At 41.8% G+C, this 12295-nt stretch overlaps 1 protein-coding gene across 1 annotated transcript in view; it reads left to right on the top strand.

Annotated features, from left to right (window-relative positions):
- The window catches only part of PRKCG (protein kinase C gamma), a 610652-nt gene extending 602093 nt beyond the window's left edge, over window positions 1-8559 (top strand). Inside the window, exon 18 of the mRNA XM_077457420.1 lies at window positions 3568-8559. Coding sequence (XP_077313546.1) covers window positions 3568-3747 — 180 coding nt within the window. The 3' untranslated portion in view covers window positions 3748-8559. The remainder of the gene's footprint in view (window positions 1-3567) is intronic.
- Window positions 8560-12295: the final 3736 nt, after the last annotated feature.

The raw sequence follows: 12295 nt of genomic DNA, 5'->3' as shown, positions 1-12295 counted from the left end.
ACCCCTCGATTCTGCTGCTGGAGACTCCACTTGCCATTGAGGCTCTTGACAGGAGACCCCTACAGCCTGCCCATGTGATTCATGGGACTGTGCCATTGTCCATGGCTGTAGGGGCTCTTCACCATGAGATAATCCAATTCCAAGTTATTTCCTCACATAAGTTTCCACTGATTATTGGTTATCCTTGGTTACAGAGGCACAACCCCTCTTTTGATTGGCTCCATGCTGAGGTTCTCTCCTGGTCACAACAATGCAGTAAGACATACTTCCAGAAAGTAGCCAGGGTCCTGTGCACCTCTTCACTCTCCTCCCTGCTGAAGGAGTACTGTGATTTTAGTGATGTCTTTGACAAAGGTCAAGCCGGTAGTTTGTCTCCACACCAGTCATATGATTGCGCAATTGACCTTCAACATGGTGCCATACCCCCTCGTGGCCAAGTTTAGGCCATGAAGGTATATGTTGCAGACACACTTTCTCAAGGTTTCATCTGCAAATCCTTGTTTACTGCTTGTGCTGAATTCTTCTTTGTGAAGAAGAAGAGTGGTGAACTGCAACCTTGTATTGATCATGGGGGTCTCAATCGTTTGACGATTGAGACCCCTATGCCTATCCGATTCTGTTGATTATGGAGTTATTTGACCACTTCAAGGGAGCAGCGGTTTTCACAAAGCTTGGTTTGAGAGGGGCATACAATCTCGTGAGGATTAAGAAGGGCAACGGGTGGAAAACTGCATTTGAGTACCTTGTAATGCCTTTTGACCTTTGTAACACCCTGGCAGTTTTCAGGAATTTATTAACAATGTCGTCCGAGATTTGTTGCAGTTACTGTATGTGTGGTGGTTTATCTCAATGATATCCTCATATTTTCCAAGTCCCTGGAGAGCCACCACACAGATGTCTGCTGTGTGCTTCAGAAACTAAGAGAGAACAATATATCTAAATTGGAGAAGTGAGAATTCCATCATGAACAGGTTACATTTCTGGGTTATGTAATTTCCACTGCTGGTTTTTCGATGGATCCATAACTTGTCGTCTCTGGTCAAGCCCCTGACTGATATGACCAGAAAGGACGGTAACCCACAGAGTTGGTCTCTGGAGTCCATTAAGGCCTTTGAGATTCTCAAGGCTGCCTTTGTTTCTGCTCCTGTGTTGGCACATCTTGATCCTACCTACCTTTTATCTTTGAGGTTGATGTTTCTGAGACTGGAGTTGGTGCCTTCTGTCTCAACATCCTTCCCCTGAGAGCGCTATGCATACATGTAGCTACTTTTTCAAGAAATTGTCACCTGCAAAGTGCAATTACGAGATTGGTGACAGAGAGCTGTTAGCGATCATTTTAGCCCTGAAAGAATGGAGACATCTCCTTGAAGGTACCACTGTGCCGGTTCTCATTCTTACTGACCATAAGAATCTCACATTCTTCTTGGAGGCTAAATGCCTCTCTCCCAGAAGGGAGCAATGGGCTCTTTTCTTGTCAAGTTTCAATTACATTGTCTCATTCTTACCCGATACTAAGAATGTAATGGCTGACACTTTCCTCTACTTCCAAGATGGAGTTGGTTCTGGTTCCTGTGATTCCTCCTAATCATATTCTGGCTACAGTTTGCACCAGTCTCACTTCTCCTTTGGGTGACAAAATTCTTTCTGCTCAGGTCCATGCTCCTTCTGAGAAACCTTGTGACCGCTGCTTTGTCCCAGAGAGTCTCCGTACTGCCGTGCTCTAGAATTACCATTCTCCCAAGGCTGCTGTCTACCCTGGGAAGAATCTCTTCCCAACTCTTTTGGTCCATTTCCCAATAATTCTGGTGGCCTGTCTATGTGCTGATGTAACTGCCTCCATAGCTGCTTGTTCCGTGTGTGCTCAGAGTAAGCCATACTCTCCATACCCAATGGAGAGAGGCCCTGGACCCACCTGTCTATGGATTTCATTGTGGAGTTACCCAACTCCCAGGGCAACACAGTTATCCTTATGGTGGTTGACCAGTTTTTGAAAATATCTCATTGTATTCCATTTAAGAAGTTGCCCACTTCTAAGGAACTGGCTTCCACTTTTGCTCTGGAGATCTTTCTCTTACATGGGATACCCAAGGTGATTGTCTCAGACAGGGGTAGACAGTTTGTGTCCCAGTTCTGGCGAGCCTTTTTGTGCACAGTTGGGAATTCAGCTTGCTTTCTCCTCTGCATATCAGCTGCAGTCTAATGGGGCCATAGAACGAGCCAATCAGTCCTTGGAGCAATTCCTAAGTTGCTATATTTCTGACCATCATAACAACTGGTCAGACCTCTTACCGTGGGCAGTTTTCTCACAATAGTGCCTTGAATTCTGCTTCCCGATTGTCCCTGTTAATGGTGAACTATATATATATATATATATATATATATATATATATATATATATATAAATATTTATAGAGGAAAAATACCAAGCGTTTTTGGCCAGTGAGAAGAACAAATAGCAGTCGGTGGTGGTCAGTGGCAGGAAGATAAAGTCTGAAGCCAGTGGTCAGTAGAAAGAAATATGCATAAAAATGGATGTATAAGTCCAACACATCCAATATAACTGTGATCCAGTAATATAAAAGCTTTTTAAAAATCCCAAGGGACTCCATCACCAATATATAAAATGGCAGCCTCTTACCAGATGAACAGACCTCAAAGCTTTAAAGGGCAGTTCATGTACAATGTAAATGGCTTGGGATGATTGGGAATCACAGGGCACACCAGCAGAGATCAAAGGAATTCAGCTGCAGCCAGGACCTCCGCTCAGCATTTCAGGATTCACCAAAGAAAACAAGCTCCTCAGTGTTAAACCGTTTTTATTTAAAGCTTTGCCCCAGCTTTATTTCCAACCACATCTCAAAATATCAACCAAATCATCCTCTATGCTCCTCCTAAGACCTACTGCTCTCTAGTCCCCTTTGTCACATCATCCTCCCATGCTCACCTCCAGAATTTCTCTAGACTTTCTCAAGCATCTCATATTCCCATAGTTAATACCTTAAACAGGTAAAATCCCCACAGTTAATACCTTTTGTATCACTCCCCCCCCCCCCTTTTTTTTTAATTGTAAGTGCTCACAAGTAGGTCTTTCCTAAGGCTCTTGTTTTGATTGATTTTGGAACTGTACTGTCTTGCTTTATTTTGTAAAGTTCTGACCAAACTATTGGAGTTGTATAAATACTGTATAATAAAAATATATATGGTATACAGTATTTGCATTGTGTAGTTATCTGTCTGACTGGATTCAGCTTTAAGTCTGCTGGGGTAAGAGAATATTAGTTACAGCTTTAGGCAGATACCAGAAAGCAGAACTATATTATATTGGAAACTTCAGTACTGAGGTTCTTTAGTTACATGGTTTGACTAGTAAGGCTGTGGTCACCCTACTGGATATTATTTATTTTCTGAAATGGAGTCTCTAAGAGGCATAGAATAGCAGGCTCTATATAAGTCACCCTAGCAATGTATATTCACAAATATCAATTTGGATGAACATAAACATTAATATAGTGAAGTATGATATTTACTTGCAAAATGAAAATTTACTTGTTTCATTTTTTGTTGCAGTGTGGGAAAAGCGGAGAAAACTTTGACAAATTCTTCACTCGAGCTGCCGCAGTCTTGACACCTCCTGATCAAATTGTTTTAGCTGGTATCGATCAGAGTGAATTTGCTGGGTTCACCTTCATCAATCCAGATTTTGTTCACAGCAATCCACATAGCCCAGTGCCCATATCCCTGGTGTGACCTCTCCACGTGTACCATCCTTTAGCCAGCATGGTATACTACTTGATTATGGCTTTCTTGGCAATATATGCCCATCTTCTTTCCTCCTTCCCTCCCTGCATCTTGGAAAAGCACTTCGTGTTGTAATGTGCTGTGTGAGGGGCAAGGATGCAATAGTGAATCCATTCCTTCTGGGACCTCACACTGATCTGGCATTTCACTCTGTTCAGACCATGTGAAACGCTGATGAAGTTTTAATTGTGTGTATTTTTCCTCTGGGTTATTCAGCATCTCAAGATTTTGTGATACAGAATCAAGATTTTGCCATGTTATCTGCATTGAAGTCAGAATTCAAAGTCACATGCAGGAACCTGGAGAATACATGCACCCATTGGTAACGTTGGACCCTAAACATGGATGTTGAGTCTACGCAATGATCGCCTAGGATTTTACTTTGTTGATGTGCATCATACTTGAATTAAAACTCAAACAGACATTAAGAATTTAATGTAATTTTTGCAAACCCCCCTCCACTCCCCGGAATGGACTACACACTGCCTGCACCCCCGCCCCAAATCGCATCTAGCACTGGCATGCATGGCCCTTTAATATACTTGTATGTGTACAATATATCTAGATGTTATCCTGTACAAGTAGACACAGGCATCCCCTTCCTCTTTGGGACATATGTCCCCCCAGTTGAACATACCTGTATTATATGCCTTGATCATTTGCTTTAATGCATGGGCTGTACAAGAGCATACTGTGTATACACACTCACTAGTTTGAAAAATTCCTCTGAGTCTTTCTGGACTTGGTCTACAAACAGTGGATCAGGATGTCTAAGGCAGGATAACTGGTTAGGGCTTCCATGGTTGTATTTTGATATATAACTTAAGTGTTTTCTGAACATTTTATTGTAGTGTTTTGGGTAGTTTGACTTAGTTTGCATTAAAACATACTTATTAGGCTGAATCCAGAACAAAGTGGAAGGAATTTTCTGTTTTCTATAGTGTATAGCTACTGATTCATTACCATTTTTTATGTAGGTTTTGAGTCAAGGGAGCCGATGGAAACAATAACACATGAGTGAATCTAAGCAGACCACATCAGAGCATCTGTAGAATTGTATGTGATATCATGTTCTTCCGCTACAAGGTAGCAGACATTATGGGATATGAAACTAGTCATTAAAAGAAAACAATGGTGTGCATAATGTTGTAGTGAGCCAATACAAATAGCTTATCATTTTTTATTATGTCTCATCAGCTTCTTGTTCATGCTGTTCCCTTAAAACATAAGAAAAACAAAGTCAATGCCACAAGAATGACTAACAAGGCTAATAAACTAAATTAGGAGAGAAGAAAAAAAATTGGTTATTCATTGAACTCATTTTCACTTTCAAGAGTTGCACTCTTACCCACAGCAGAATGAAAAGCAGGATCTTTAGTAGATCTCAAATGAATACGTTCATTGACACAGGGTACAATATGGACGATGTAGTGATATATTGCAGAAAGGATATTAAAATGTGGGTCTTTGCAACTTAAAGTGAGACTGTCAGCTATTTTAAATATTAAGAAGTAGGTGTCTTCTAGACCTCACAAGATGCCTGCTAATACGTTGACTACCTAAAAAATGCTCCTCTATGTGCCACTTTGAAACTTTGACTGTAGGCCTAATCCATAACAATGGCCATTTGCCTGTCCAATGAGATTAACCTTACTGGGCACTACAGAATTCCCATTTGCAGATGGCAGGGCCTAGCCCTGAAGTCTGGTCCCAGTAACAAACTGAAGTTAAAAGAGGAACACATAGCAGGGTTTTCTAAGTAGCACTAAGGTACTAATGGGAATCTTGTGTTGTCTGTTGTTAGGCAGGACTTATACTGTTAAAAGCTTAAAATAGCCGATGGGCTCACATTAAAGATGAATTCCACCCAAAACTTTAAAAATAGTTTTCAGTAATAGGTAACAAGGGCACCCAGTATTTACAGCTATGCTAACAAATGCAGCCTAGCTTTGATCACTCCATTATGTGAAGTTTCTTTATCAATCACGGCCCTTTGCTGTTCCTTCTGTCATTTCATCTACAGATTTATGTCAGTTACACTGACACCAGTGGAATCTACAGATACATTATCAGGCACGGTAGCTTTAGAAAGGAAAATTACATAGTAGTGATTATTATAACCTGATCGTGTAGCCTTTTAGTAGATTTTTATTGCAGGTGTGTATATTTTCATATACTAAGAGCTTTATTTTGCTCATACCAAAATTAAAACAATAACGGCAAAAGAAAGACTCCAAATTAGGTCTCAAAGAAGAACTCTAATTTTCAGCTGCAGGCCTTCTGAACAAAATATTGCAAGGAGCAAAGTGCATCAAGTCAAAGTCCATTATGTACTACTCAGGTAAAGTGAATTGTGCTTGGTTGCTCTGGGTTATATCACTTAGCATCCAGTGTTTTGCTCCTTTCCTTGTTATTAAATAATGATACGCTTTTGTAAAGTTGTATTCGAAAGCAGAGCCAAGCAGGGAAGGTTTGATGTAGTGAGGTTCCCCCTTCAGTTGCTTTCAGTGATATGAGTTATCTTGGTTATCTTCTAAGGCAAAAAGGCTACACTGGGAGCAGTAACTGGAAAAAAACTCCAAGAAAATCTATATAAAATCCACAGAACTCTATTACCAAGTATAGCTTCTTTAAACAGGTACAAGAAAAGAACATCTGGGACTTAAACCGTGTCCACATAAAACACAGCTATAAATACAGCTTTAAATAAACAGATGCATATTACATTTACATTTTGCGCTTCTCCCAGGGGGTTTACAGATGCGAGGAGGAGCCACAAGTGCCGCCGGGGGGACCCCAGAATTCTAAAGCTTCTCTAGCTCTTCCAGTGTCGTAAACTGCTCCCAATGCTTAACTCTTCTCCTGAATGAACCCTAGCACCAAACTTTTAACCTATGACTAAACATTTCATTTGACCCTATTACTAATGCCCTCACCCCTAAAATACATGTAATGTGAGCTCTATTTACTCAACCCTCCACATTTTATCTCTATAATCAAACCAAAATTTCGTTGCCTAAATTCTGAACATAACAGTTCCTAAACTAAGCTTTAAAATGTAATTTTTGTCTGTATACTCAGTTTATCCCACCCCAGGTGTCCCTGCACTGAACCTCCACACTCGTGCAGTCAGCTCTGTGCCAAAAGATAATGGCACCAACCTGCCAGTGAATGTAAAGCAAAAATTCCTACACGCAGATCGAGTCACAACTACTTGTTAATCTTCCAGCAGACAGGAAGATTTAATAAATTGTCGTGACCTGAGCTGTGTGCAGCAATTTTTGCTCTATCTTCTGATGGCTTGGTAAATGGAAACTTTCCAGTGCAGCAGCATTTCCCTGAGATTATGCTAGCCAAGCTTGATCAGTCTGTACATACTTTTTATTTACCAAACTTACAGTAGCAGGAGCTTGTAATCCAACAAAGATTAGCCCATGCTATCAATTTATCTTTATATGCTGTGAATTTCTGTGGATCACATATGGTATATCAAATGTGTGATATATGTAAACAGACAGATTTCTAATGTATATAATATCACTGCAGTTATGCAGTGCTAGATGGATACCAGGAGGTTCTGGTTCCTTTTGTTTTAACCCTTGGCACCCATCCCTGTATGTTGAATGTGATTAAATAATCATTTTGATACATGTAATTTATGCCAATAGAGGCTGTTTCATTTACCTATTTGTGCATGGGCTGAGCTCTTTTTTTTTAAATGCCTTATTCACATGGTGTATCCAAACATACATCCATGCAAAAGGCTCAGGATGAACAGGTGTTTCATGCATCTGCATGCAGGCAGCCACCTTCATGTCTTTTGGGCTGCAGCAGGACTGTCTAATTGCAACCAGAGGCTATGGCTGTGCAGCTGCTGCATCCCAAAAGACATGAATGGGACTGCCTGCATGCATGCACAGAACACATGTGCAGGCAAACCCTTTGCATGGATGTACACTTAGATACACCCAAGTGAAAGAGGCCTAAAGTAGGATTTTGTTGGAATAAGCTGACAAGTACAACTAAGGCTTGGTTCACACTGGGATGATTGACTTTGAAGCTGACCCACAAAGCATGACTTTAGTGCAGCTTGCAAATTACTTCTTTAATAGAAGTCAATGCAAGCCACTCTGAAGTCACCCCCAAGTAGTGCATGAACCTTTTTGTAAGTCGGAGCAACTCAGAACGGTTCCTTTGCACTGAATGGAGCGCGAGTTGTCAGGCGACTAAGTCACCTGACAAGTCGCCCCAGTGTAAACCGAGCCTTAGATAATAAATTTACATTTATGTGGTTTGTTTTATTATTTGTGCATTGTTTAAGTCAACATTTATTTTTTCTATTTTCATTTTACAATTTGGGATGTTAGTTTTTGTTGTTAGAAAATGTTGCATGTAGATCCAGTTCAGTATTTTCAAAACAGGTGCCCTTGTGACCTTCCATTCCAAACTAAATTCATAGTTTTGGGGCAGAGCTCTCATTTAACCTCTACACATATAAAATAGCTGGATTATATTCTGTGAAAGTTAAAATACCTCTGAAATGCAATGTGAACACAAGCAAGAGTGCATGCTTGCCATTATGATTACTTATGTTATATTATTACTGTATAGTAATGTCTTTGAACTCAGAGCTTGCAATATTAATACAATAAAAGCATAAATATGATGTCTTTAGTTGAACAATGACTGAACTTTTAGAAGGTTTCAATTTAGAGATGATTATATGAAAATAAATAAGTAAAAATGTTTATTTTTTCTTCCCATATCTTTTATTCTTCTTTGTTTCATTGTCAGTAGTTAAAGTGGCAGCTATCATCGCTGACTGCAGACATTTTCCTGGGAAGTTCTGAGACTTATTTGTATTGTAGTTGATGAATGGTGACATCAGCAGAGTGTACAATCATTTGGGGCTCTGCTGAGGTCAGCATCTCAGGGTACTGCAACTGCAGATCACATGGCGTAGAATTGGAACACCACAGGACCTTTTTTTCCAGCTGGTAGGTGAGTTTTTGTTACTTTTCACCTCCACCTCTCTAATTCCTGTCTCTATAATTAAAGCACGGTCTGCTTGAATCACTTGATGTCCTTCGTTTTTTAAAAATGTCTTGGATTTAAAATACACAGACCTTATGGGGAAGGTGGAGGGCCTAAAGATCGACTTAATGCTCATGCCCAAACTTAATCGAATTAACCCCATACTGCCCAAACGTAATACCTATAGGGGAAAGATTGCAACCCTAGAAGATAGGGTGGATGATCTTGAGATAATGTCATTTGCTGTGTCCTAAATATTATTTGAATAAAGCATCGTTTTAGCTTTGGAGTGCGGCCGTCCATAGTTCTGTCATTATCCACATTATCTGCATGTTGTGGCTCGCACCCGGATCCCTTCACCTGGAGCAATTATCTCTGAGTTCCCAGGACCTGCCTTTAAGCGGTGGTGTATATCTCTCTGGATGACCTTGAGAACCATCTCAGAAGGAATAAACTGCATCTGGTTTGTCTCCTGAAGGAGGGATCTGACCCTGTAGCCTTCCTAGAAAGCTGGTTTGAACAAGAATTTGGCTGCAATTAACTCTCCCCCTGCTTCGTGATTGAGAGGGCCCACCAAGTCCCTGGGCATCCCCTCCCTGAGGGGCACCCTCCACGTATGATGGTGATTTGCCTCCTTAATTAAAGGTATTGTGACTCCATTTTGGGGTAGTCAGAAAGAAGGGAAGTCTCCGGATCAACAACGCTGTGGTGTCCCTGTTTCCTGACTGACTGCGACAGTCCGTAACCGAAGAGCCAGTCAGTGTGTCAGGCAGAAACTCCGGGAGTGGGATATCCAATACTCCTTGCTCTTCACTGCTACCCTTCGGGTTACCCACCAAGGGAGGGTTCAATTCTTCCAATCCCCACAAGAAGCCCTATCTTGGTAAGAATCACTGCCTCACCCAACTAAGCCACCTGCCTGATGAATGTCCACACACTAAGCTGGAAAAGCTGAATCATCTTTCTCCCCCCACCCTTGTCCCCTTATCCTTTTGCTATCCACTATTGAAGCTCTGTCAAGCGAAAGTTTGGTTGACAATACACATTTCCTGCTGGAGGAAATGGCTCCCAGTTACTGAGCTGCCATGGGGTGAGTTACTCTAACTCCCCCTGATTTTTTGTTGAACACTGACTATTTTGTTTTTCTGAAACCCTTTGCTTTCTGTTGCTGGCCATGCACCCCACGCATGGTACAAGTTCAGAGTATAAGCCTACTCCCCTTTTTTGGAGCTAAGCAGGGGTAACGCTACCCTTTTTGGTTAATGATTATGCTATTGTACATAGTTTTGCTGTTGTGTGTATGTTGTATGTGTGGAAGTATGATTGTGCACCACTGCAACCCTCCTGACCTTCTGTAGCTGTGACTGGAGATGGAGAGCCCTATGTAAGTCCCCCCTCCCCCTTCCCTCCTGCCCTGTAGGTATAATGTCTACCCTATGTCCATGGTAAATATTTGTTCATGGAATGTCCATGGACTGAATTCAAAATTTAAAAGAGCTTGTTTCTTCGAGGCCCTGAAGCAACATAAATTGCATGTCCTTTGCCTCCATGAGACTCATCTCATAAGTTCTAAGATTTTGGCTCTGAAAAAACAATGGGTGGCCCATAACTACCACTCTACCTATTCTAACTACACCCGAGGGGGTTGTGATTCTAATTTGTAAAGGGTTACCATTTTCATGTCATCAAGTTATTCTGGACCCTAAGGGACAGTATATTATTCTATATGGAATTCCCCTCCTGTTGGTCACGGTATACCTTTCCCCTCCGGTCACGGTTGCAGTGTTCTCTGAACTCAATGTACATTTTGCCACATTACCTAGCTGTCCTATGCTCATTCTTGGGGATTTTAACTCTGTGTTGCAGCCTAAATTAGACTGAAGCCTCTACAATCGTAATCAAAAATTTTTCGTGCATGGTGCAATACCTATGGATATGTATGCTGCCCTCTCCAGATTAGACTATGCACTGGCCATGGGTGACCTTTTGCCCTGTGTCCAGTCCATAGCATATCTGTCCCACACTTTGTCTGATCACTCTATAATACAGGTGGGTTTGACCTTGGGCCACAGACCCTTGTTTTGGGCTTGGAGACTCAGCCATCTCTTGATCTCCATGCCGGAAATACTAGAGTCCATTCCAACTGACATGGCCAATTACTTGTCCTTCAACTCTGACTCTGCAGCCAGGGGCCCTGTCTGGCATGCCTTTAAGGTGGTGGTCAGGGGTTCCTATATCTCACGTATTAAACGTTATAGATCCATTGGGCGGGCCACGCAAGAGGCTCTCTAAAAAGTATTGGATGAGGCATGCTCCGTCACATGAGTAGTCCTTCCTCCCAGACTCGTGGTATGCTGACAGATGCTCATTAGGCGCTGCAGCTCCATATGGTGAATTTGACTAGGAAGCAACAATCGTACTTCTCTGCTCGTATTCATGAGCATGGGGGAAAAAAAAGTAGGCTTCTTGCGTATCTTGCCCACACGGACTTTCAGGACAGTACGATTGTTGAAATTCAACTCCCAGACGGGTCAACTACCTCTGACGCATTGACTATCAACCAACCCTTTTCAGAATTCTATAGCAGGCTCTATGAGGATATGACTGTACCTTCAGAGCAAGCCTTTATGGGTTTCTTTGAATCACTTGAATTTTCAGCACTTAGTACCCCCCAGCAACTTCTCTTAGATAAATCTATCACGTTGGAGGAAATAACTATGGCTATACGCCTCTTACCAACCAGTAAAACTCCGGGCCTAGATGCCCCCCCCCTCCCCCAGAATGGTAACAGACACACATAGAGGACCTGGCTCCAAGGCTGCTTAAGACATTCCAGGACCCTCTTAAGCAGGGAAAACTTCCTGACTCTATGAATGAAGCACTCATTGTTATCATACCCAAACCTGGTAAGTACAGGTCTATCATCCCATATCTTTCCTAAACAATGACGCAAAAATACTAGCAAATATTCTCGCTCTTAGACTTCAGACAGTTATTCTATCTCTCATACCGCCAGATCAATCTGGTTTTATGCCTGGCAGGAGCACCTTTGATAACATTCGTAGGCTATTCTTGCATATTCATAGTGCATTACATGCAAATTGTTATGGATTGGTCCTATCCTTAGACGTGTTAAAAGCCTTCAACACTGTGAGTTGGTCCTTCCTATGGGAAGCTATGGCACAAATTTGTTTTGGTTCGCAGTTTGTCCAGTGGGTTTAGCTATTATATGCCGAACCGAGGGCCAGAGTCCGCACCAACAAAGATATTTGGCAGGCAGGGGTGCCCTCTTTCTCCACTTCTGTTTGCACTGGCCATTGAGCCCCTGGCCCTGGCGCAGCGGCAGATGTCAGAGATAGGGGGCATCTGCTCTGGTCCAATAGAGGAGAAGAACTCTCTCTATGCGGAGATGCCCTTATATAATTAGACAGTAGAGAGAGCACATTCACTAAACTGCTGCACA

This window comes from Lithobates pipiens, unplaced genomic scaffold, assembly GCF_037356315.1.
Source record: "Lithobates pipiens isolate NorthernLeopardFrog02 unplaced genomic scaffold, aLitPip1_a1.2 Scaffold_27, whole genome shotgun sequence".
Classification (NCBI taxonomy): domain Eukaryota; kingdom Metazoa; phylum Chordata; class Amphibia; order Anura; family Ranidae; genus Lithobates; species Lithobates pipiens.
The sequence above is the reverse complement of the archived record's forward strand: the minus strand, read 5'-3'. Positions and strand labels throughout refer to the sequence as shown.